The 27,196-nt window shown below is 39.9% G+C and overlaps 1 protein-coding gene across 2 annotated transcripts in view; it reads left to right on the top strand.

Moving 5' to 3' along the window:
• Positions 1-2,970: 2,970 nt before the first annotated feature.
• CSTPP1 (centriolar satellite-associated tubulin polyglutamylase complex regulator 1) overlaps positions 2,971-27,196 on the top strand; it is an 82,088-nt gene continuing 57,862 nt past the window's right edge. For both annotated transcript variants that reach the window (XM_069017285.1, XM_069017284.1), the window contains exons 1-2: positions 2,971-3,052; positions 12,936-13,038. In XM_069017285.1, coding sequence (XP_068873386.1) covers positions 3,007-3,052; positions 12,936-13,038 — 149 coding nt within the window. In that variant the 5' untranslated portion in view covers positions 2,971-3,006. The remainder of the gene's footprint in view (positions 3,053-12,935; positions 13,039-27,196) is intronic.

The following is a 27,196-nucleotide window of genomic DNA, read 5'->3' as shown; positions in this document are numbered from 1 at the left end:
ACATTTTACTTCATGACATAATTTAAATTACACCACTATTTTCAAACTTGTGGTCACATGGACTCTTATATAACTCAGTTGGCCCAGTTTACTAAATGTATGGTTTGTGAAATTCTACTTAAACCACACTTCGAAGTGAATTAAACTAAATCAACCCAAGGTCACATTAACTCTGAAAGAGGGTGTGCACAAAATGTACCAATGTAATCCAACTGATCTTCCTTGAAAGACTGATCTGGATACCCAAATGTCCCTGGTAAACAAAATGCAGCCATTTTATTTAAGAGATTTAAGCACCACCATGGTTCCCAGGGCAGATGGTAAAAGTGTTTAGGCTTGCTCTAAGTGAGATCTGTACCTCTGATAGTCTACCAAGGGGCTGTGACAAGGAAAAATAAATCTTTTCACCATCATTATTCCAGCTGGGTTCAAAAGAACATTAAGCCCTTGTTAGATGTGCCCCTCTGGGGGCAGCTATGAAACTTGCAGATGGTTTCCAGTGGCCCAGAAAATCCTTCTCAAATTATTAAAATGCACTAGTCTAGAGTTCTAAAATCAAGTTGGTAAAACAAACTTAACACCTATGGCCAGGCTGGCAGCATTTCTCCCTTTTCAGGTCATGAGAGTGAGGGAACAGGTGAGTGCTGCTGATCTGTTATGTCACCAAATCCTCACTCTGGCAAGCCCAGAGAGAAATAATAGTAAACAGGGAAGTCTGTAAATAGCTCCAGAAATGACATCTTGTTTTTATACAATTTTCTTTAAGTCCTTAACAGCCAGGCACCACTACTACTGAAACTTACTGTTATTAAAACTGCAAATGGGATCAGTGTCCAGAAGGTTTCCCTAAGCAGGTCTGAAGGAAATAACAAAGTCTAACCCATAGAGATGAAAGAATTACAAGTGAAAAAAGAAAAAAAAAGCCAAACCAAACCAACAACAACAACAGCAACAAAACCAACCAACCAAACAAAAAAACACAAAAAAAACACCAACAACAAAAAACCAACAACTAAAAACCCAAAAACAACAAAAAAGAAACCCAAACCCACAAGCAAACAAAACAAACAAACAACACACACACACAAAAAAACAAAATCAAAAAACCCAAAAGGAAAAACCAGAGAGATGTCAGAATGTGGTATTCAAAACTGGACTTTAAGGGCCTCTTGCAAATCAGTGTTCCAGATACTGATCAAGGCTAAGTTCTGGTTTACAGACATGGTTTAAACAACAAAAAGGAACCAGTGCACAACCTGTGGAAGGCTCCTACCAGCTTAGCTGACCAGCATTATGGAAGAGGTTTTTAAACACCAGTGACACTGTTTATGTGTGTAAAAACATAATCCTGTGTTTTCTCATTCTGCTTGAATATATCCACTTCCTTTCTAAATTCTGCTGAATTTCTGGCCTCAAAAATATTTGTATCAATGTATTCCATGATCTAATTGTACCTATTACTAAAAAATATCCCATATTTAAATTTATAGCCTATAACAAAATGCACAAAGTGCAAAACTGAACAAACTGGAGTTTTGAATGAGTTTCATGGTAGCACAAATAATTTTGGATAACATCATTTCATATGTTATGCTTATGCTCTTTAAGTCAATCTTACATTTTTTCAATCATTCTTCACGCTGGAGTGTCTCACTGTCTGCTCCCTAAACTATTCTCTCTGCTCATCTTTGAAATATTTATATCTAAGCCATATGCTTTTAAAGACAGAACAAAAGACAGAGGAATGGTCCAGGCAATCTTATGTGGGATATTAATAGTTAAGTTATAACATCCTGTTTGTCCTTTTTAAATGTGGCTGTCCTTTAAATATATATTAAAGTTGAGTTGCCAATGCCTCAGCATTTTCTCCTAGTGGAATAAAGGCAGATCATATGCATGTACAAATGGTTAATTTAATTTCTGTTCTTTTGCATTTGTCATTAAAAACATAGACAACAGTTGTAGTTGACTCCCAGAATTACATCCTGGGCTGGCATTTTTCTAATGGTGATGAAAGAAACTGCAAAGTAATTTGGGCATTTTAGCCACATCAGCTTCTGGGAAAGAGGTGCCCAGCAGGCTTGCTTCCAGCCACATGAAGAGCTCTGCCTCTCCTACATCCCTGGTCTGATGGCCATTCCCAGACAAGTTCCCAGCCAAGAACAGAAAGAGCCCTGTGACTCAGGACTTTTCTGCTCATTTCTACTTGAATCTACTGAAGGGACAATTCCTGCTACTCCCCATACCTCCCTCTCCTGAGCACAAGGGATGCAAAAATTCCATCTGTGGAATGGTGTGGATAGAAGGACACAACTTTAAAGTATCTTCTTAGTCACACTTTCAGTCCTTGCTCTCTGAGACAAGGCTGCTACACAGGCTATTCATTAACTTCATTAACCCAGGGAAGTGGTCACAGCACCAAGCCTGGGGAAGTTCAAGAAGCGTCTGAACAACGCTCTCAGGCACATGGTGTGATTCTTGGATGTCCTGCGTAGGGCCAGGAGCTGGACTCCATGATTCTGATAGGTCCCTTCCAATTCAGCATATTCTATGATTTTAACTTATTAAAATTCATCTTGAAATTACGGTCTTTCTCCCACAGCTGAAGTTCTAAATAGCCCCTAGCAGTAGATACCTTCTGGTTTCCAACTTAAGTCTAATCAGAATGACTTTACAAGTGCCTTTCCTCTTGCTATTTCGGCTCTTCAGCCCGACTCGCTCTTGCCCCTCGGAGGTGTCCCTCGGCCCTGGAGCAGCAGCCAGGGCATCGCTCACCGCGCCCTCCTCACAGCCCTTTCCTCACAGCCCTTTCCTCACGGCCCAGCCTCCCGCAGGCTCCCTCCGCGCTCCCAGCCGCGTCCCAGCTCCTGAGGGCGGGGGCGGCTTTGGGCGCGGAACTGTGGTGGCGTGGGGCGTGTTCCCAGCCGGGGCGCGCGGCCGAGCAGCGCCGGGAGCGTCGGGCGCCTTGGAAACGGGCGGAAGCCGGGAAGGAGCGGCAGGAGGAGGATGCTGAGCCCCGAGCGGCTCTCGCTGCCCGGGCCCGAGTACCTGGGTGAGGAGCGGCTTGGCGGGGCGGGGAAGCTTCCTGAGGATTCTCTCCCCCTGGTGTGCTGCCGCCCGGCATGGGGAGGGCTCGGCGGGGCGGGGTGGCTGCGGCCCGGCCCGTCCTTCCCGGGGGTTGCGGCGAGCGGCCCTAGGCTGGGCCGGGCTCAGCGGGGTCGCAGTGGCTCCCTGTCCGCCTTGGCTGGGCAGCGGGCAGCTCCGGGCGGTAACAGAGCGGGGTTGGAGGTGGGAGGTGGGAGGGCTGCAGAACCCTCTCGGGCGCAGGGAGCATCCCTCCGGAGCCCAGAGGTGTGGTCTCCGCGAGGAGCCGGCGGGAGCTGAGCTGCCGTCTCCTCCACTGTCCCCCTTGGCGATGCGAGTAGCCGCAAGCGGCACCCAGCCTTTCTGTGATAGACTTCACCCATTACCAGCCTGTTTTGCTCACAGATCTACGTGAGCATCCTTATTTTATGCTCGTTTCCCAACGTATGGAAGGAGTGCTGCTCTTGTGTTGGGAGATGGTTCGAATGGTAGCTTTGTTCTGAAACAAGGTAGCACTGGTAATATTTCCTACATAAAATGAAAATCTTTTAACCTGTGAAGCAGCTACCTCTTTGAAGACTACATCCTTTTAAGCTTGCTGTAAAGGCTTGATGTTCCAGGAAACTAAGGAGCAAAATGATTTGGAGTTGATGTGTCAAATAAAAATAATTAGGATGGAATAAAGTCAATATTACTTCATCTAATTGCTCAAGAGGAGATGAATTACGAATAGTAAGCATTTGGATTGTGTTCAAGAGAATATTTGTGAAGTAAAACTCTTCAGCCATTATTTCCTAGGCCCAAGACCCTGTTCGGTAATAACTTAGGTTATAAAGGTATACATAATTTTCTGTGGTTTTCTTGTACAAGGGAAGGTCAGAAATGGAATGGATTGGTTTGTTCTACTTGTTCCATCATGATTTTGCCATTTCTGTAAGTCAAAATGGAGCATTTACTGCTGTAAATGAAAACCTGTCTTGCAGGGGGTACTAGACTAAAAGAGTTTTATTTAACCATTTAAAGGAGTGATCTAAGCCATCTTAGAGTAGAATCTCATTGTGCTGCTGCTGCTAGGGTGCTGTTAGGGTGCTTTGTGCATACCTGTGTAACTGCAATGCTATTCTGTGTCAGGGAAACTCAAGGCAGAAGTAGGTTTGTTTACTGCTCTATTCAGGGTGATTCTCATGGGACTTGCTTTGCTGAAGTTCTTATTGCTGATTTCAGTTGTGGAGCTTTGGGTGTTTGAGAACAGTATCACAGTGCCATGTAGACACACTAGACACACCCTTTGGGTTTGTGCTATTCTGTCACACCACCTCAGCATTTTCAACCTACATGCTAATAGAGAAGTTCATAACTTTTCTAGGGTTGCTCTGGGTTGAAACCTGCAAAATTTCTTTTCCTTAATGGGCCAACTTGGTTTTAGGTTCTTGTAATTGTTTTTAATGAAATAGGCAATTTTAATTGTGTGAAACTTGTTGTTAAGGATTGAATCACTCAAAAAAATCTAGGAAGCAGACTAAAAATATTTAAAGTGTAAGAATAAACCAGTTTTCTGTTGCACATCTGAAGGTAAGACAAGAGATTTCTTAGTTGTTCAAGATTGTTAGATGCAAGCAGCTTTACTAGCCACTTAAGTGAGCCTCCTTTTATCTCTGTTCCACATGCTGATTTGGAATTCCCTTTTCATTTTGTACAACTTTCCAAATTATTCTGACACTGGGGTCAGAAAAAACATGTGTGACTATGTTAGATTGAGGAATAACTTGTATAAGGGTCTGTTCTGTTCATCACTTAGTGTGACCTTCCCTTTAGATTGCAGTATCTGTTGTCTATTAGAGGGGGGAAGCATATTCTTATTAGCTGTAAATATTACCAAAACCAATCTTTCTGTCTTCGTGAGACTTTGTAACTTACCAAACTGCTCATAGATCCTAAGAAATTTAGTGTGTATTAGCAGTAGGAAAGTGGTTAAAAACCAAACCAAGACAAAACAACCCCCAACTCCCCCTCCTCCCACCCCAAATAAAAACACCTCCCCACATGTTTTTCTAAGTTGCTTTTCCATTTTCTACATTGGCATTCTGAAATCACCATTATTTGGATTTGTTCTATTGTGCACCTCAAAGCCTTGCAAATACAGTTGTCTGAACTGGGGTTGTAAGGAGCTGTGATAAATTTCACTTCCTATGATTTCATTCTGAAATTGTGTTGCTCTAGGTTGCCACATAAGGTATTCTCTGAGTCTCACAGATCAGATGACCCTGCCTTTTCTGAGCTGGAATGGGTAACTGCCCCAAACTCTTTTTTCCCTCTTCCCTTTTTCATTATCAAAACCAGGCCAACACATAAATTGAGCAGCCAAAATAACATAATGTGCTACTTGCTGTGTTATTCACCCCCCCATCCTTTTTTTTCCCTCTATTTGAGATAATTCTTCTACATCCAGTTATAATGCTAAGAGGGAAATAAAAGCAGTTGTGAGTTGGAATAGAAATTAACAGGGAGAGAATTAAGTATTCACTTAAGATGAAAAATAATTGCAAAGCTTTGGTATGCCAAAATTCCTGGAAAATAAAAATCAGGGCAACATGTCGCATGCCACAATGAGACAGTAAGTAGAGGAAAAGAGATGACCATTACTTAGTGAATAGGAGTGGAGATGAGGTCTGGAGAGTTGGCAGAAAGGCTACAGTAAAGATGATGCTGTTACAAGCAGGACATTATAAACAGTATTTTCACTGAATAAACAATGTTTATTGTTTGGGTATAGTGATGATAATGTGTTTCTCATTTGATGGATGAGACTGGAACTACAGTAGGCAAAATGAAGCATATTTGAGACACTTTTTCATGCCTTCCTCATTATGGTTTAATAACTGGTGATTGCTCAGTTATTTATAGCAGGCAGTGGAGCACTTAGTGTATTGTTCTGCTCATGCAGCTGTCTCTGAAGCTTCATATTGTATTACTTCCCTGCTCCCCTTTCCTGTTATGGAGAAAAAGCAGTAGAGTACTGCGAATTTCCAAACTTCTCTTTTTCTTTGTATTTTCCTGCCTTCTACTACCCAACTCCAGGATGTTGTTTCTTGTCCTTCTTTGCCAAGATAAGGCATGTTAGAACGCAAATACTCTGCTGGGGAAGTGCTTTATCAGTAAAGCATGGGCCTCTTAGTGCCAGAAACACGGTTATGTTTCCTCATTTCTCTCATAAAAGGTCCTGGGCTTAATGATGAGAAAGAATATACATGCTTTTACAAAACTGAGAAGCTCCCAACAGAGAACTTCAGTTGTGTAGAGAGACTGCTGATGCCCGAGGCTTACTCTTCTTCTGAACAATCTTAAGAAATATTGATCTGGAAAGTACAATTGTTTCCTTTAACAGCACAATCACTGCATAGGCTACATTGTTATCCAGGCATCTCAGCTGACACTGATTCTCCTCTTAGTGTAGATATTTGGTGAACTTCTGTGAAGCACTGTGGCTGAAAGAGCTCATGGTCTAGAAAAAGAGAAGAGAATGCCTTTTTTGAAATTTTATTTCTTGCTCTGTTGTACACATAGGAGAACTGTAATGTAGAAGATGAATATAATACATAAGAGTTTTCTTCTAGAAATGCTAATTTGAATCTTCTCAGATTCAGTCTAGTGCTTTGTCCAAAAGATGGAGGTTTCACTGCCAAACTGCTGTTGTACAACAGGACTTCCACCTTAGCTTGAAAGGCACAGGTGAAATCTGATCCTGAATTAGGTCAAGATCCAGAACTGGAGAATACAGTTCTTCTGCCTATGTCCTTCTGAGTACGAATAGGTAGGGAACCATTAGGCTACTTAATGCCTTTTAACAAACTGGAGTGACAATTACTTCTACAATGTTAATTATTACACTGCATAATTTTAGATTTAAACAAGAACTTCCAAAAACCCCAACCAAACAAAAAAAGAAAAGATAGCTCAATGATTTGCTTTGGTGACGGGGTGGTTTGTAACAGCTGTATGACACCTCGCAGGAGGCAGTCTGCTGGAAGGACTTGCACAATTAAGTCAGTCTTTGTGCACTAATATGCTCATTGTTTGAAACAAATTCTTAGCTGTGGTCAAGATTAAATTATAAACGGAAACATTTCTTAATTTTTTTGTTGAAAGTGGTTTTGAAACTGCGAACATATGAAATATGCTATAGTTATGCTGTGTGACCCCTTGGCATGTGCTCCTGAGTAACAGCACGTCTCACATTGTGTGATACCTCTGGTATGACAAGGTCTACTTGTACTTATATGTTCTGTCCTTCAAAAAAACATTTTGCTTTTCAGCATTAATAAGAAATTACACTGTGAAGCTGTGCAAAGCTGGAAGGAACTATGACTTTACAGAGTTGTAGCATTTAGTTTAATTGTTTTGTTCACTTACTTCTCTTTCTCAGGCCATTTCTTAGCAACATCTGAAGAGATTAGGCCCGTAATGATACCTGAAAAGATTAAAAAGAGCAACCTGAAAAAACATTAATGCTGGAAAAATTTCCAGAGTTGATGTGATTTTGTTCTTGCAGTTTGTATCCTTACTATTTCTCTTTTGTGTCATTGTTTTGGTAATGTTTGCATGAAATTGATTTTATGTTACTATAAATGTATCTTCCAATGTGTGTAATATGGTGGTGTCCTTAGTTAAGCTCCAATTTAGAACAAATACTGAAAGAGTATTTAGCTATTACCTTATGCTCTCAGAGAATATGTTCTCATAGATTAAAAAATGCCAGAAATATTCCAGATACATTAAAGCTTGTTATGCTCTTGAGCTTCTGATAACTGAAATTAATCATAATGTTAATTGCATCAAGTAGTGTGTATTTTCAGCACTTCAGCTGAGGAGGAGGCAAATAAGTAAGAAAAACTGGTCTTATTATCCAGGAATTCCCACTCCTGCTTTTTCAGCATATTCAGTTATGCCAGGAATGACCCCAACTTAAAAACAACAACAGAAAAAAGCCCTCTTGTGTGCATACAGAACAAATTGCTTTGATAGACAGCTCTTGTTTAAGAAGTCATGTCTCCTGAATAGTTAAGCTATAATATAACCAGATGAGGTGATAATAATTTTTTAAGTAAAGACTTCTGTAAGTAAGCTGCCGGTCTGTTCTGCTGCTTCTTCAGACTATGTGATACATTTTTTACTATCTGATACCAATTTTTTCCAATCATACTCTTTCTTCAGGTCATTTGGTACACTTTGTTTTTAAGTTGCAGCATCTGCTTTGATTTTTATTGCATCTTCTGGTCATCACATATTTGCTATTTCAAGTATGACAGGCAGCTTCACTTCTCAGTAGATGTGCTGGTATACTAATCTTCAGGTTTCTTTGCCTTTGGAAAACTCAGTCTTGTCGGAAAAGGAAGCTTGTCACTGTAGCATTAGGCAGTTGTATCTAAGATGTAAAACTGGGAATCTATTGAGCAAAACCAGTATGGCTAACGTGATTGGGTTGCCAATAAGTCCTGAAGTAAGTATTACCTAATTGATGCAAACAGTACTGTGGCACTTCCAAGATCTTAATCCTCTCCATTCTACTTGGATAATAAAATCATTACATATACACCGTATCATGACTTAAAGGTGACATCTATTTCCTTACTTCCTCCTGAATTTCTGGCTCTAAGAATTTCAGTGCATATATTCTGTTTTGTGCAGTGATATTATTTGCATTAAATTTTCCTTCAAGACTTTTCAAATATCAGTGCTTATTCTTACAACATTTGTAATCAAACCTACAAAGCAGTGGATTGTTCTCATCCAAAGATTGGAACAAGTAACTTGGTGGCTTATAAAAAGACTATTTTTACTATTTTAAATACATATGCAAAATTATTTGCTGTGGTTATGACTAAATGGAATTAGCTGTGATTGTCTAATCCATTGTAGAGAAATCCATAGAGATTGTGGATTGACTGTGGTTGTAATCCTCATTATGCCTTGTAAGCTGAAGATTTTTATGACTTGGTCTGGCCATGCTTGAATTAAACAGCCACTGCTCAGCCCTGAATTTGGTTCTGAGCCAAAATTGCATTCATTCCAAAATTCATTTTAAACACTGGGCATGTGAGTATAAGAGGCCGTTCTCTTAAGTGGTGCAGGAGGCAGCTTTGGAGGAGCTGTACATGTTGCTACTGATTGGACAGAGGCTCCAAGTGTAGCATCATTGCTAGTGGTTTAGTGATAAGAATGAAGATATTGTGCGCAAAGGTATTTACTTAACATCAGGTTATGAGCTGGCTGAAAAATCCTCTTAGTCTGTCAGATTCCTTTGTGAAAGCTCACTGTTAGTTTTTAAATCTGACAGCAAAGAGTGTGGCACCTACCAAATGAGTGTGGCAGGCACTCTGGCTTCCTGTTTGGGATAGTTGCCTGGGATTTCAGAGTCGAGTTTACAGAATATGGGTTGCATTGGAAAGTTCTGTACGAGTTGGGAACTTCTGTTACAATAAGCCTGAAACAAACAGATGCTGAGATTGATGTCCTGATGTAACACCTCCTGTGTGGAAACTGCACTATACTGGAGTTCTGTCAGGAAGAAAATTATAGTAGAGACAGCAAGCTGTAATAGCACAGTGGCATGAGTATTTGGGCTTTACATTCTGATTTGGACTTGCTGCCTTACTATTGCAAAGTGGGCCTCAAAAATATGAGTAACATGTATACCAGTACATCATTATCCCTGAATTTTCAAAAACTATTAAAATGTATGAATCATTTATTTTGCCTAGAACCCCACAGATTTTTGATTATGCTTGCATAAACAGTTAATGTTCCGGTATGGTTCCAATGTTTGTTATGGAAAGTACCATTTGTATAAATTAAGGAACTATTCTTTTGCTCTAACCAGACTCCTGGCACTTTATTTTGCCTCTCTGGCCTGCTAAAACCTGCCTGCTAAAACCTGCCTGCAAATTACATTTTGTTCTATGACTTTTCTGTATAGTATAATGTTAGTTGGGTTATAAAACATATTACTTGCATTGTTCCATGGAACTGGGCAGTCAGTGAACAGGAAGCCAGGCTGGAATTTGGTTTGGCAGTGTGAACTGTGCTACCTGGAAAAGAGCACAGCAGCCAAAGGGACAAAGAGGGGGACTTCTCAAGGAGATTTCAAGTGCTATTTTCTTTTAGCTTCTCTGCTCACAGGTTTCTTTCCTTCCCCACACCTCTACCCACTCTTCTGGGAAATAGGGAGAGATGCTCTTTGCCAGGATCCTTAGGCTGTGCAACAAAAAGCTTAACAGAAATACCCTTTTACAAGCAATTGTATTCAATAGTGACCCATATATTTTTGTGTACATTTTGAAATGTCATACAAATGTCTAAAATTCTATGTTGAAAGTTAATTTATTTTCCAGGAGCAGATTCAAAGGTATTTATTATAGAGTCAGCCACATTGTGTTGTGTACCACTGTGGGATCGTGCCTGTCTATTCACAAAGGCTTTTAGGGGAGGTTTATAACTCGAAAAAAGGCAAAATAATGCAGTATTGTTCATTGATAGGGACTATTCCATGAAAGGCATGGATACTTCCCCACAAAGTTTTGAGAATGGTTTTGCAGTTGAGCAGTTTATTGCAGGCTGAGGTGAGTGGAAGCCTGTCTGCTAGTACCATTTCCTGGCTTAATCTGCTACTGCTGACACCTCAAGAGGGACCTGGGGAGATGATTGCTGAGTGTAAGATGGTCTGCTTCAGGAGGAGGGAGGAAGGATGGGCTGAAGTAAAGCTACCCAGTTGTTGCTATCTTGAGCCTATGACTGAGCTGCACAGACTCATTCTTCCCTCAGGGGACACAGGTGCGCAGAGTTATTTTTCTTTAATCACTCACATAAATTAAATTTATTCCTTTGCATTAAAATAATTAAATAAAGCTACGCCCTGTATCTTTTAGTGCCAGATAATATCTTTAAACCTTTGGCTCACCATTTTGCTATCAGCTGCAAGGTATTTTCCAGGGTGTGCTTAACCAATTTTACCATTGTCCTGAAAAGTGTTCTAGGCAGAGAAATCCCCTGATAGCAATCAATATTCATGCATACTTTTAATCACTGTATCCACTGGGAATAATCATTTCCGGGCCTCTCTTGAAGTCCACCTGCCCCACACTAAGATGAAAGGGCCTTCCATGCTGTGTATCAAGTGGTACAGGCTTGATGCTTACCAGGATATTAAACACAAATTAAAATGGTTTGAAGAATATTGATGTGGGTCTGAGGTTGGCCAGTTGCTGGTGAGGGGGTGATTCTGCCAAGTCTGAAGCAGATTGGCAAGGAGCAAGAACAGCCCTTGCCTTTCCTATATTCCCTAAGGGTTTTCTCCTGCTCTTTTTAGGACACGACACTACTTGCAAAGGTGCAGTAGGATACGTGTTTAGGATGGAGGTGTATGCTTTGGGAACAAGGTTTGTGTGCTTTCCGGGTTAGGAATGATTTTCCTGGGTTCGTTGTAACTTGTCTTCTGATTGTTGAACTGTAGATTTGGAAAGTCTACTGCTTGATAGCTGGCACATCACCTCAGACTCGGCTCTTTGTTGCTCCACCTTGGTTTCTAGCCAAAAACATCAAAGGGGCTCAGTGGTAAATCTGTGCTGCTTCCTCCCTGGCAAATGCCTGTTTGGTATAGCCTGCCCCCTGTAGAAGCAGCAGAACAGTTTGTGTTGCACCAAACTGTCTTTACTCAGGGGTCTTATAAGTGAGTGTCATTCTGTGGTGGGGTACTGGCAGATCCCCCATTTCTGAAATTCTGCCATGTTTGGCCTAGGTAGTTATTTGAGACTGGCTGTTGAGCAATATAAATCTCTCTCGGTTTTGAGACCTGTTCTCCACCTGCACAGTCACTGATGCTTGTTTGGAAACAGATGTACTTTTATTTGCACCTTCAGGAAGAAACCTTTACTGTGATGCCATGGTGACTTTTTGCCTTTTCTTTTATACCCCTTTTATATACCTTTTTATAGCTTTTGTATTCTTAGTGTTTTCTAGCCTACATTCTTAGACTTATTTGTCAAGCTAGGAGACTAAACATCTTAAAAGCCTCGTAGTTAGGGATCAGAAAGCCCCAGACACCAAGGTCCCCTTCAGAACACATTTTGTAAACTAAGATAGAACCATCCGGGGGGGGAAGGTTCCTTGGGGAGGGGGGCTCACTCAAGCCTCTCATTGGGGAATTTTTGGTAGATATGCTAATTAGTAAGACCTATAATGTTATACCCGATCTATTGATAGTGTATGTGCATTGTGGTGTGCATTTTGGTGCATTCCACCTGGACATGTGCTCCTAAGGATCCTTAAAATAAATACTGAGGTAAAATCCCTTTTTCCCTTCTAACCGTGTTTGAGTCTTGATTTTAAGACCAGGAAAAGGCATCAACAGAACAACCATAGGGCTATGTGGCTTTATTATATAGAGGGAAGGGCAAGGAACACCTAAAGCTCTGCAACAATCCCCTTGGAAAGGCATTGACCACCTGTGTAGGAAAGATGGCTGTGACTCAGAACAGGGATCAGGAACTCCTCTTGAGTAAGCATTTTCCGGTGAAACTGCCTCACAACTCCTTATCTTCCTTCAATACCAGAATCTCAGGGGGATTCTAAAAAAGAGTCTGTACTGTCAATGACTAACTCTGTGTAGCCAGGAAGGAAAGCGGCATTTAGGTGATGAATTTTACTATCCATATCTGGGAGAAAGAAACCTCTACTGTCTAACTGAGGAAGCAAATGCTTGATGTCTTGTGTAAGGCACACAGCTGGGCTTGTCTGGCTCTGGGCTTTGTGGTCCCCTTATAATCTAACTTCTGTCTCTTGCTGTCTTTTCTTTGCAGCTCAGCGACATGTCCTCACATACATGGAGGATGCAGTGAGCCAGCTGCTGGAGAACAGAGAAGATGTTAGTCAGTATGGCATTGCCAGGTTCTTCACTGAATAGTAAGTACATCAGGATGCTGCCAATAGGGCCAGCCTGAGGGGAGCTTTTGGAAACAGACAGCATACATGGAGAATGGAGCTGGACATGTGCTGGTTATGTTGTGAATGCTGGATTTTACTGGGCTAGCCAAGGGCTGCCTGAGCATGTTTTGGAAATGTACATGGGTTTTGTACACTTCAGTACCTCTTGTACTACAAACATTCATGTGAAGCAGTCACTCTAGGGAACAGAGATTTTTAAAACATGGAAAACCAAATTCTGCTTGTCTTAGTCAGGACTGTTAGTATCAAACTGCTTAAGAGATACTGAAGCAAACTGCTTCAGGGACTGCTTCTGGTTTCAGCAGCACTCATTCTTCCTTTTTCTGAGTATGAATTTGAATTGTTTGTCTGCTCGTGTGATTGTTGTCCTGTTGAATGCTTTAACAGGATGCCTCTTCTTCCCTTAAAACCTGTATAAATCCTTAAATACTGGACATGAGCACAATCTCTTCTTACTAATTTGCAAAAAAAATCTTGAGGGAAAAGCTGTGCTTTCTGTCCACAGAAAGTAATACTGACATAAGTCAGCTGAACAAATAGTTGGTAAACAAGAGCTTAAGAAAGATAAAGAGCATGATTACAGTGATCTCCACCCAGTGACAGGATTTCTTTACCAGTGTTGAAGGCAAGGTGGCTTTGAAATACCCAGCTGAAATTCTCATTCAAGCATCTCTGCAGATTAGGTTTAGTTTGCATCTAATTTCAAACTGACACTTCTGTGCCTTTTCGAAACTTCTGATCAAATATACTTCAAAAATTAAATGGTGAGCAAGAGGTCATTCATGCAGTGAAACTGTTCAAAATGCTTCTCCGTAGTATTTCTTCGTCTTGACATGACATCTTGACTATTTTTTTTTCCCTTCCTGTTCCTCTTCTAACTTTGAAAGAATAAATAGTGATTCAAGACCATTATAATGAACCAAACCGTCACCATAGAGCAAAACCCTGCAATTGACTTAGGTGCTGGAGGTCTTGTTTTTCCCATTTATTTTCAGAGATAATAACCATTTTACAGTGGTTTTTGTTCACAGTGAGTGTTTTGTGGAGTTTCTGGTTTCATGAAAGACAGGAAAAGGCTGCATGTTCATTCATTCTGTAATACAGAGCTACTAGTTCTCTTTTTTCTATTAATTTTTTTCTTTTATAATATATCTGGAGTTTAGCAGATGAAACGGTAGCAAAGCACCACAAGCTTAGTAATTTTGAGAGCTGTGAAGATTTGAAATGTGGGATTCTTCATTTGAAATGGAGAATAAATGATAGCCAATATGGGTGTAGAATGCAGTTTCATATTATGAAAATGTCATATGTTCTGGCTCCCAGGGCTTAGTGGTGAGCCCTCACTGCCCAAAAGATTTCTGTTTATCCACTCAACTATCAATATTTGTTCCGGCTGTGCTTTGTCTCTCCCAAGCAAATAAACTTAATCTTTAGTCTCAGCATCTTCAAACTCAAAGATAACTTGTGAGATTCCAGAAGGTTTGTGGGCACTCTCCCACTGTTTTCCTTAATCCATGTTTTTCTGAGGGGGAGGATTGGAATGTGCATGTTTTGAAGTATGCTGCAGTGATTTGAGATGAAGAGACTTGGTATTAGGATGTCCAGTTTTTAAAATTGTCCTTTTCCTATTTAAGCTCACTTAAAATTAGGGACCAAGCACTGGGTTTAAAAAGCTAGCAGGTGGGGCCCAAACAAGTAACTTTTTTTTTTTAAGTGTTTATGGGGTAAAAGAACGATTTCTGTAAGTTTTTAGAAATTGAAATTAGTCTGTCAAGGACAGGTGTTAGATATTGTCCAAACTCTTCTCAGAGGGCATACTTTTTAAATTCAGTGGTGTTCCATGGACCTCTCCGCTGGATTCACTGCTGAAGAGCAACCTGATGTCATTTCCATCATGCATTGCAATGTCCCGCTTTACCACGAGTCAATTCAAGTCTTTGAGGCAGTTACAACAACTGTTTTTTTGGGTAATTAAGAAAATTTTTGTTGGGACTTAGCATACCTGAGTGAAATTTCAGAATTGAAAATTATGTGATCATTTAGCTCTATATGGATCAAGCAGTAAGTGTTTTGCTGGCAATGAGTGTTTCCAGTTGTTTCTAAGAAATGGAGTTGGGTCTGTATTTCACTGCTATCCACCATCTAGCACTGAGATTGCTGATTACAAAGGGCTGATCTTAATCTCTACAGCTTTCCTTCCAGAATAGTTCTAGTCTTCAAGGACAGTTTTTTCTCCCACTTTATTCCAGTGTTCATTTGTCCCAATCACATGGACATCTGCTTTCAATCTTGGGAGTACCTTGAGGCTTCCCTCATCTGCCTCACTCCTGACCCTTAAAGGAATAGGGATCAATCATCCCTCTGCCAATTAATCCACATCTTTTAGTTAAACAAGTAAAATTATGCCTCTCTTAGGACTAATCTTGATTTTATAGATATGCTGAAATGCTACTGGTATTTGTTCAATACAAGCCTGAGAAAGCTCTTGAATCTCCATGAAATGCAGACTCTTGAAAACCCTCTGTGTAATTACACACTAATGCTGCTTTACTTCTTCAAGCCTAATGTCTGTGCCAACATATCTTAAAGGAACATGTTCCCCCTATACATTATTTATCATCCTGTTTTCTTGATCTTTCCTATATTGAAGAAAAACAGGGCCCCCACGCTAATGCATTTGATCACGCAGAGGGAATGTGCATAGCATCCCACTTTATATTTTCTGGGATCTTAAAGGGAGTCTGTGTGTCTTTTTTTTTTTTTTCATTTCATCCTAAAGAAGCAGCAAAAAAAAAAAAATTGACCAAAAGACTTCCTAGTAGTACATTTTATTTTTCTTGTTGGCTAACCCTTTGCCTGAAACTTTCTCTTCCAGCATGCAGGTAGATGTGCTGCTCTGTTCAAGACTCTTTGGAAAGCTCAAAAATAATAACCAGTCATAACTTACCTTGCTTAGGAAACTGTTTTTTCTGTAACTTTAATTGTTTGTTTGATAAACCAAACACAAGTAAACTGGAGACATGGGAATGGACTTTTTTATGGAGTCTATATTCTTGTCACAAAACACTTCTCCTTTTCTTTTGTTTCTGGTGAAATGTCTCCTGACCACCTGCCAGCTGGAGCATGACTGAGAAAAACATCTTGCTTTTAGCTTGCAGATGTAGCACTGCTTCCACTGGACTCTGCAAACTGATGTCTGAGATCCCCTTTTTCTGTAAAGGATGTTTTTCTGCTGGCTCTAATTTGAACGCCCCTGCTGGATCTTGTGTGACAGTTTAACAGTATTTATCTGAGAAGGCATCTGTGATGTGTGTGCTTGAAAGGCTTGAGGGTCAGATACTGCTATTAGATCTCTTGTGTGCCCAGCAATTCAAAATACCAGCTCTACTATGTAGAGCCCAGTTTTACAAAAAAGAACTTTTTGTAAAAAAGTCTTGTAAAAAAATTTGCCTTGTTCCTAGTAACAGGACTGCCAGTGCTATATAGTTTGGGATCCTTGGGAAGGAAGATGTTATCATGGTGAGAACTATCAACTTCTAGCAGTGAAAGTACCTCATTTTCTCTTGCTGTCTGGATTGGATGGAACAATTTGTTCAACTCTTTCCTTAGGGACAAATATGATACCACTCCCTTGGCTTTCTCTGGCAGTAGACACAGGCTTTGGTATCAGACTAACTTTTGGCTTGTTCAGTCCTTTATTGCTGTACAACATTACAGAAATAAATCTGTAGAGTAAACAATGTCCTCCTCTTTTAAAAAAGTCTCAATACCCTTGGGGGTGGAGGGCAGGGGGGAAGGGCCAGGAACAAGACAGATGGGATGCCCATGAGAACTAAGCCACTCACTGAAGACAACCTTAATTGGCAACTGGGAATAACCGGAATTATCTGCTTATAAAAAGGAGAGATTCTTAGAGCTAGCTTAGAGCCATCAATTTTCTTTTTTCTTTGCATCTGTGTATGTAGGCCTTATCACCATCATCATCTTGCTGTCATCTGCTCTGCATCTTTCCCCTTTTCAGAGTAACTTGTTTTGTCTTGTTTGCAAGGATAGTGTAAGCTCTTCAAGACAGAAGTGATATTGTACTGCATGTACTTTACAGCACCTAGTATTGTAGAATGTTGACTCTGTGCTTTGTACTATAACAGTACAAACAGCAAAAACAGTAGTGAGAAGGTCCTTAGGGCTTTGGCAAGTTGTGCCAGATTCCCTTTCTGAGAGATGGAGCCATTCATTAGAATTTCTCAGTACAACTGTTTGGGGGAGGGGCATTGGTTTTGGGGTTTTTTTTAGTGTTAGTTCTTTGTGTTTTGGGCAAATCAGTAGTATCTGTGAGGTATTAATACTTTTAGGATATTACCTAAAATATTGATATTCTCTCTGATATAATCTTCCGAGCAATTGCAAAAAAACCCACAACATTTCATGTATTCTTCAAATACTGTCAGGATTCCTACATGTCATCTGCTCTGGAGAGAAAAAGATAAAATTATCCCCCTCAATGCAAGACTGCACTGAGCCATGTGATCGGTATCAAGCTGCTGCTGTCAATGACCTAGCTGTGCAGCAGCCCTTTGGGCTGAAAATCTCAGCTAGGATAATGTGCTTGATGGTTCCTGACAGGCTTTTACTTGAGATTCCTTGATCCCTAGGGCACTGTGTCTGCCTCTTCTTTGCTCGTCAGTTATCAGTGGAAAGAGAGTGAATATATGAACTCAGACACAGCATTTGTGCCAGAAGCTCTGAGGAGATTTTGCAGCTTATGTGAATAAGTTGCTGTGAAAGAAACATTTTGAAAGTGTCTCTCCACAGAGTACACGGATTTGCAGGACTGAATTTGTTGATAAATCTTTCTGGGGAACCTACAGTAATTGCATATTTCTCCACTAAGAGTGTTGCTAATGGACACAAAGCCTTTCTGTTAGTCCATTTGTTGCCTTCCAGTCTCACCTCTACAGAGAAGCATTGTCAGAAGGGCAAACTCTCTTTCTTGTAATCGAGTTTCTCCAGCCCACCTTAGAAATGGGATTTCAATACCTGCTGTCCATATGCATGGGGTATGTGTTTTGTATGAAAGCTGTGGAAGACCTGGGGGCTGTGGATAACTCTATTTATGATTTAAATTACGTTAATTTTGTCTGGAACCTGTAGATCTGTCACCCAGTGTTTTTATAATAGAATTGCTTTCTGGCAGAAACAGCATTGGGATTTTGATATGACAGCCAGGATCTATGAAATGCTGATTTTCCCAGAGTTGTTTCTTTGTAATAAACATTGCAACAAGTCCTAACCTGACAAATATGCTGATTGGGATAACTGCTGTTGAGTAAACAGCTGGAAAAAATGCATATATTAATTTCAATAACACACTTAATTCCCACTGTAGGTTGTACATGTTGCCAATATATTAGAAAATGCAGTATTTTCTTACCATGCTCTTGAGAATCTTACAGGTGAGTGGATTCTCAGATATGTCCCTTGCAAAGAAATACAGGGGAGATAAAAAGGTAAAGAATCTTTTTGGTAAGCAGGATTGTCTTGGAAGATTTGTAGCAAAGCAGTAACAGAATTGAACTTAAAGCATTTACCAGTGATGCTGTATGTGGTAATATACTCCACTTAAGAAGCTTCTCATACCGTTTTGGTGACAGAAGAATCTGCAGGATTTGCCATAGCATATGAATGTTAGCACTTGGTATCAGCATCTTGTCAGCACAGGGGAGTTATCCGTGATAACTCTGCACTTATACACTGACTTGACCTGCACTGTGCTCTTGCTCTTTCAAGAGAGGTAATCACAACTTCCATGTGCTGTGGGATCAGGTTATGATGCTCCTAGTAGATACTCACTGGTGTAGCAGTGCAGTCTTTGCCCACTTCTTTCCTATTCCTTTACATCATGGAAATTACATATTTATTTGTGGTCTTTGTCAGAATAGTTGCAGCAGGAGTTGGCTGACTACTTTATGGAAACCTTAAGTAGTTGGGTATATTTTATTTGTTCTTACAGCCTTGAAGGCTGAAATGCAACACATCTGCCATGAAATTGAGCTTCCTTTAGGTTAAAGCCAACTGCATACAGGCAGTGTGGATAGCTAATAAAACTGGAAAGAAAAATTTGAAATTTCCGAAAAGCCAAAGCCCAGGAATGTGACAAATGCTACAAACGTCAAGACTGTATATACCTGAGTTAACTGTGTTTGTGCCTTTTCTCTGGGCTAGAGTTGAATGTACAATCCTCTCTCTAGCTTTAGTTTTAAACTCTGGTATAATTCTTGTTTATGCTTCCAATTTTTTTTTGCTTTTCATCATAGTTGCTGATATTACTAGTACAAATTTGGAGAAGTATATGATCCCAGCTGGGAGTTAAAATCAGACTTTTTTGACTTCAAATGTATGAACTTACACAGGTTGCCCTGTTCTTGCATTTCTTACCATGTATCTCTGCTGTGGTTTTGTTTGTGTCCTTGTAGAAGTGAAAGGGCCCCCAAGTCAGAATTGGGGAGCTCTGAAAATCTTATATTGCCCATCTTCCACTGTGGAAAGCTCTGTAGTAGAGTTTGCTGTGATGCAAATTAGATATTCAGTGCTGATGTAACTGGTTTTGCATACAATCTGCAATGTGTATACAAAGCAAAAATCTCACCTCATGTTTGATCACATGCTGCAAAGATTGGATTTCCTGCAGTTTCTCTAAGTGTTTTGCAGAAAACTGTTTTAGTAATGTGAAATTGGCAACTGGAATTCAGTAGAAATGCACATGACAATAGCAGCTTTGGAAAACATAGCAGTGTAGAAAGTTTAGTACACATTGGTGTTTTTTCCCATATCATATGTGGGGTTTTTTTTAACTATTCTTAAGAATTAAAGGCATAGTTTTATAATTTTCTGTTAGGAGTATTTTCTTTTTAACATACTATTTCCTCCAATAAAGCTTTTGATGCCTCAAGCCATAAGAGTACCACTGTTGGATACATGATAACTTCATTAATAGCAATAACTCTGTATTACTAACTCACATAGTTCTTGTTTTAATGAAGCACTTTGGCGTGGGTCTAGGCTACTTTATGTATATAGGAGATCAGTTTTAGGGTTCTTGGCTTCCATCTGTCTAAATCTGTAAGACTTTCTATTAAATTGGAATAGTAGTGTAAGTTTGAGGAACACTTTATTTTTTCCCAGAAAGATCTTTAAGGAAAGATGGATCAGAATTGAAGTTGGGGTTATTTTTTTTGTTATTGTTGGTTTGGGGTTTTTTCCCAGTTTTGTGTTGTTGGAAGGACTTTTGTGTTTTTTCTTAGGCTGCAAAATGTTGAGGCATCACAGAAAACCTTGAGGAACATTTCTAATTGCTTTGCTAAGAATGTATGCGTTCCCTTGTGGACAAGGCCAACAAATGTAAAATTTTTCCTAAATTAGATATGCCAAACTGTAAAAATGAGCAAATGTTTGCAGCAATGGGATCTGATAAGATCCCATGATAGGATTCCTTATCCTTTACAGGATAAAATCCCTTAACTATGTCTGCATTTCCATGAATACCAAACACTAAAAGCAAGCCTGAAAAACACATTTTTAAAACGTAGTTTATCTTCCTTTTCTTTAAAAACAAAACTAAACCATAGCAACAGAACTCTAGTTTGTAGAAATCTGCATGTGTTCAGAGAACCTGAGATTTTCCGTGCAGTGCCGTGTTGAAACCATACAGATCCCAGAATACTTTAGCTTTAGAGACTTGCAATAACCAGGTGTCGTGCAAAATTAATGTTATTATGTATCTTCAAGTGAATTAAACAAACTGTAACTGGTCAACACTGTAGCCAAGCAGTTGTAGTGAGCACAAAGTGGTTTAGCTAAGCAATCTCTAAATGCAGTTAACATTAATGTCAAATGATGTAACTTCATCTATATTAAAGAATTTTGGCAAGGTTCATTTGTTGCCATGATGAAAATATTGGAAGCTGCTCAGTCTTTGATGTGCTATAGTTCTTGCCAAGGCAACTGAATAGGTGAGAGAGTACTAGTTGTAAATTTTTTCTTCTGAAATTCTCCAGTCAAACCAAGACTAAAACAAGCAACTACGGAATCTGTTTGCATGGCATCAGTCTTGAATCTCTCTGGAACAGGTATTCAGTTATATTTCAGTATTTCGTGGATCATCACAGTCATAACATGATTATGCAGCTACCTTTTAAAATAACTAAAAGGCTAATTTATAAAACATGGAACTGTCTTATGACAGGAGATACATGAGACTTCATGCAGAATGGAGCAAGCAGGCCCTTACTCGTACTTATACTTTGGCCTCAATTTTCTGATAAGTCAATTTGCCTTTACTTGGAATTATACTTTGATTTCAGGAGTTCAAGATCGGTGCAGTTCCTTGATAATTTTCAAATTCATACTCCTCCTTTGGTGGTCATTTATGCTTTGGTATCAAAATCCATCTCCAGCCAGTGTCAATTCCATAGCTACTTTCAGAACTGTTAGACAAGAGGAAATCAGAATGTTACTTTGTGTGCCTTGTGTTTTTCTTAGTGTTTTTCATCTTTGTGCCATCTTCTCACCCTTGCCACAGGTTCACTGTATAGTTTCTGTAGCATCTTGAAGCTAGTGAATGAATTCCACAGCATGACTGGGAGGACAGAAACACTTGGTTAATAAAGGAAGCCAAAGAATAGAGATCATGGCTGTATGCTAAGGAAGCTAATAGCGGACTTTAATCTCCCATAGCCTCAGAATATAGAGGGTTATAGAGCAGTTCAGTAAGGAACTTTCTTCTCACCCCAAAATGTCAAGTTGGACCAGTTTGAACAAATACTAAATAGATTAGCTGGAAGAGTTACCAGTTTTCCTTGTGTGGTTATAACTCTGGATTGGTTTATTATTTATGTATTTAGTTTAGGTTTGGGCAGAAAAAGGCAGGGTTTTTTGAGGGAAGCTGGGTAGCAACTTGCAGTGACCTCCATAAAAGCTAGTTATAATGGTGTTCGTGCAGCTGTTCCTGTGGTGTGCAACTTACACAGTTTCCTACTGTAAAAACTAAATCTCTGTTTATACCAGCAAGACCTTTCCAGACTTGCTGAAACACCATGCAGTCTGAAATTGTACCTGATCAGACTGAAAGAGCTGGTCATGGGTGATTGATGCTTATCTGTGAAGGCTTCTTTACTTTTCCCTTAAGCACCTTGGAGGGCTTCTGCAGGGCTATTTACGGTCTTTCATTGTATGCCCTTTCCCATCTTCCTGAATACTAGGCTTCCCAGCTCATAATTCTAAGAAGAAGCTTTATTTCACAGTAGAAAGGGGCCCCAATATGTGGCCTATTATATCCATATCAGCTTGCTTACCCTTTTCAAACAGCTATTGTGTTTTAATAGGGCCCTGCCTGGCAGGGGGAGTCCTTAATTCCTGCTATATAAGAATGGTCAGATTGAGTTACAGCAAACTGCAGGATGCTGCTCTGATCAAAAGGCCTCTGTTTTTAGATTCCCGTGTCCCCCCCCTTTGCATTTGCCTTTTTTTTTCCTCTTTTTTTTTTTTTTTTTCTTTTTTAATCCTGGGCTAATAATTCAACACAGTACGGTCATTTTGGCTTGTGATTTGGAAGCCTTGAGGTGTTAAATTACTGACCTAGCATATGAAAAATTAAGGGAGGGGGACTCTAAAATAGATAAAGGCTTTCTTGGTAATAACAAGCAAGCACAGCAACTCCTTTAATCCTTTCCTTCTCCAGAATCTGTAAACTGGTCTCAGAGGGTTTGATTTGCTACAAAGCAACATACTCTGAGCTGTGTCCCAGGTGGTGTGGTTCACTTTCCTCATCCCAGTACACGGGATAGTGTCTGTACCACCTGTATTAAGTCTGCCACGAATGCAGAGATTCCTAGCCTATATCAAAACGTCTGAAGACACATAGTTAAAATTTGTGTCGCTCCTTTCCCTCTTTCCATACCCTTCAGCTGAAGTAAGCTTGAGTGGGTGAGACAGAAAGGATCTCAAAAAATCCAGTCTCTGTGTTTGCAGTGTTATACCACCCAGTCTTGCCAAATTTTTGTAGTGTTAATGATTTCCTATCTGCCTGGTTGTTAAAAAAACCAACTATTTTTTCGTAAAGCCAGTCTTCAGGAATAACTTCTAGCATCTGTTTTGTCTTAACACATTTCCAAGGAAATGCCTAAAAAGCACTGCTAATTTCATTAGAGGAAGGTAGCAGTTTCCTTGAGGCTGACCTCAGTGTCCCAGGTTCTAAGATCTGTGGAATTTTAAAAGCATTTGATACAATGGCATTGAATTGAGGATTGCTAATGGTCCTACACTACCTTCCAAGGGGGATAGCTAAAGAAACAGTCCAGTGATTCATCTGAATATTGCAAATATTGTAGTACGCTTAAACCAATAGGTGAAGAATAGAATGATCTTAAACTACATTCATACAGCAGTAATTTAATCAGTACAACAGTGATTTTTTTTTACCCAGTTATGCCTACAGTTTTAAGTGTTTCAGGGTTCCTTCTAGGCAAGGTAAACCTCACTTTGCTATTTCAGAGCATAGCCTTGGGCTAAGTGCGATTGGTCATTTGGGGATGCTTTGTTGTGGATAGGTTATTTAACAACAGAAATGGCCTGGTCTTTAAAGCCTTTTGTATTTCAATATTTTCTGTTGCTAGAGCTAGTTCTTTGTTACCCATTGTACCATAGTCTCTAATCCTAATGCTCCTGGTTATCCCTACTTACTGTGCTTTAGTTCACACAGTGAAGCAGTCTTGGACCTCTGGGTTCCTTTCAGATGGAGCTAAACTGGAAGATGTGTTCCTTCTGCAAATGAGCATTCAGTCAATAGGACTAGATTAGAACTAGTCCAGAGCATGTGTCAAGATAAAACAGATCCCGGGATGCCCATAATGTTGACATCAAATCCTCTGCACTGTTTTTCTCTACAGACATTTTGGTCAGTCTAAACATAGCCTCTGATAGCAACTTTGCATTTGAGACAACCTTCTTTTTTGCTTAAGACACCCAACTCTGTTTTAATCACTTAGACACTTGTGTAGCTGGCAAGAAAAGGGGTGTGTGTGCGTGTGTATGTGTGTGTGATTGTGTGTAAATTGTTCATGCTGAAGAAGCCTTCAAAATTGTTTTCTTCATCATGCTCTTGATAGAAAATGCAAGCAGTAATGCTATAAGTTAAGGAAGAATGGTCATTGTTCCTTGTTTTCCATTTAGTAGAGGAGTGGTCCTGTGAGCTTGTTCAGCTCTTTGCATGGTAACCAAAGGTGGTACCTACTAGGGGGACAGCAGGGTCCTGGCAAGCTCCGCCATCCTTCTCGAGGCCTTGGGACTCTCTGCATTGTGCATATTTGGCTTTGCCTGAGTTCAGCAGGCAGAGGCTAACTGCTATAATGGGTTTCAACTGAGATGTTACCATAGCATCCTGGGGCTTTTACAATCTATTTAGAAGTCCAAAGGTTTGAAAAGAGTGCTTGAAAGTTTCTGAACTCTGGCAGGTTGCCAAAATGTAATTACACAAAAGACAAAGCCTTATGAAAGCTGCTCTGTTCAGAGAAGCAGCACCTGAGTGCTAGAATTCCCAGCATAGCCATTTTCAAGAGCTGGGGCTGTTTGATCACAGTCTTCTCCCAAAACCTTTCTCTTCCTCTCACGTGTATGGGCCAACCCACATAGCCTGAGCGTGCTGCAAGATACAGCCCTCTCAGCATGTTGGAGGAGACTGTTCTGGGGTTTGGCTGCTCTGGTGCACGTGAAGGAAAGGAGTGAGAAAGCATCCTGAAGCCCCTACTGTAAGAATTTCTTTAGATGTCCCCATCAAGTGAGAACCTTGCTTTATTCTTCTCTCATCTTTCTCCAGGATTTTCTCACAAGTGAATGGAAAAAGCTGTTTTGTTAACAGCGTAACAAGTTGCCTAACAATTCTTGTGTGAAATATGAGTGCTCACAGTAAACTGGTGTTAACTAATGAACATTCAATTCAATTTGTAGTCTTGGTTTCAGCAAGACAAATAAAATCACATCATTAGTAACTGTTGTTACTCTTCTAATTTGCCTACTCTACTGGTAATGTAGAGGACTGAGGCAATCATTAGGTTTGCAATAGGAGGCTTGGAGAATAGCAGAGTTGTTGAAAGCTTCCTTCTGGAAGGAATCTCTTGCAGATGGCTGCATTTTAAATGCCTAAAAGGGGAAAAAGAGAAGTTAACCAGAGAAGTGAAAAATTATTTTCCCTGCTTCTAGGTTTGCAAACCCATTTCTAAATGATTGAGGATAAAGTAATAACTTGTTGAGGTACCCTTTTTTTTTTCCTAAGTCTTTTTTCTTCAAATGTGCTGAAAAGCTCTGGCCACTTAACCTTGCTAACAGTATGAGCTGTTCAGTGAGAGGAGGACAGATAGCAGGAAGACTCAGCAATCGTAAAGGAAGAATCTCAGCATCTGTTAAACTTGCTGAGAATGATTGAGCTTAATGGTTAAGTTTGTATCTTTATTGTTGATATCTTGCTTAAGCCATTCCTCTGAGTGCAGCTTGTTTCATTTTTGTATTCAAAAAGAATTGGAAAAGACATCTGTTCACATGTATATAAAAATCATAGGTAAGCTGTTGGTCATAGGCCCTACTTGCTGTTGGGATACCTGTAACAACTTTGGGTTGTCATAATTTCTCTTTCTTCCAGAAATGTTTACCTGTAAGATTACCACATCTATGGTAGCTTCACCTCTGGGCAGCTGTTAAAGAAAAGGTGGCCAAGTTATTTTGGTACTGCCCATCTACCCATGATAAAGGAGTTTCAACATATATGGTTTATTCAAAATATATAGTGTTCCTGTCCCTTGTAGTGATCTTGACCGTGCCTGAGAACAGATCTGTTGATTTGTTATTGGGCTGCTTGCTGGATAGCTCCATCATGGGCTGGCTCCTTTGAGCTGAACTTCTACTACTTGTAAAAAGGAATTTATAAAGTAGGGTGTCTGAAATGTAGCATCTTAACTAGGATAAAATTCTGACTCCCAGGCTTGCAATCTTGAGCTTTTGTTGAAAAATCTTTCCATTGTGTAGTTAAACAAAATCCTCCTTTACTCAGCTAGCTGGCGGCACTTGGCTGTCAGCACATCCAGGTGTGCTGATGTTCCAGCATATCCACCCACTCTGTTAACAGAGTAAGCAACAAATGATATCATACCCTTCTGCCTGGTAGGTTTAGAGCCATCCCATGCTGAAAATGCAAGTGACTAGAGTTTTTGCTTATTAGAAATAAGGAGTAATATAGTAGGGCTGTCTGCTGTGGATTAATAGTATGTTAGCTTCATGTCTGGACCTTTGCATTACAAAGGATGCCAGGATGTGCTTCCAAAATTTGCATGTTCTGTAGATGCTCTGAGCAGCATAATTTGGTGCATTTAATTGTATCATTGTGCCTTCATTTTCTTCCTCTTCCAAAATGTCTCCCTTATGTGTGTTATCTTTCTGAAAGCTGCCTTCTTCTATTACACCAAGTTTCTTCTTTTTCATCTGTATCCTTCTTTTCTCCATCAATCTGTCAAATCATCAGCAAAACAATGCAGATCAGAAATTAAAGAAGTCATACAGCCTGTGGTTTGGGATGAGAAGATCTGAAATTCCATTTCCAGCTTTGTCACAGGCATCTTGTGGGACTTTTTGCAAGTTACTTTACCTTACTCTGAACTTGTTCACTCTATGGCAGTGAGTGACAGCGCTTTGTAATGAATACTCTTTACTTGCAATGACAGTCATGTAATTTTGGCACATTTTGATCTGGCACATGATTTATTTATTTACTTTAATCTCTTGGGACAATGGTTGTGCTTTACTTTGCATGAATAAAGTTTCATAAATATGAAATACTGTATTTGTCCATGGTATTTACAGAAAGAATATTCCTAATTCCAGGATTTAAGTGTCATGAGTGATTCTTAATTATAAGGAGATTGTACTTACTTTATTTGAGTTACATTTTCTTCTGGATAGGGGGGCTAGAAACTGTGTTCTGTACTACCTTTCAAAACATGACAACAAATTCTGTTTGCTTGCTGTTTGAGAACCAGGACATTAAAAATGAGAAATTGTGATTCCTTTTTTAAAA

This window comes from Aphelocoma coerulescens, chromosome 5 (assembly GCF_041296385.1).
Source record: "Aphelocoma coerulescens isolate FSJ_1873_10779 chromosome 5, UR_Acoe_1.0, whole genome shotgun sequence".
In the NCBI taxonomy this organism is placed as follows: domain Eukaryota; kingdom Metazoa; phylum Chordata; class Aves; order Passeriformes; family Corvidae; genus Aphelocoma; species Aphelocoma coerulescens.
Note: the sequence above shows the minus strand (reverse complement) of the source record. Positions and strands in the feature narration are given on the sequence as shown.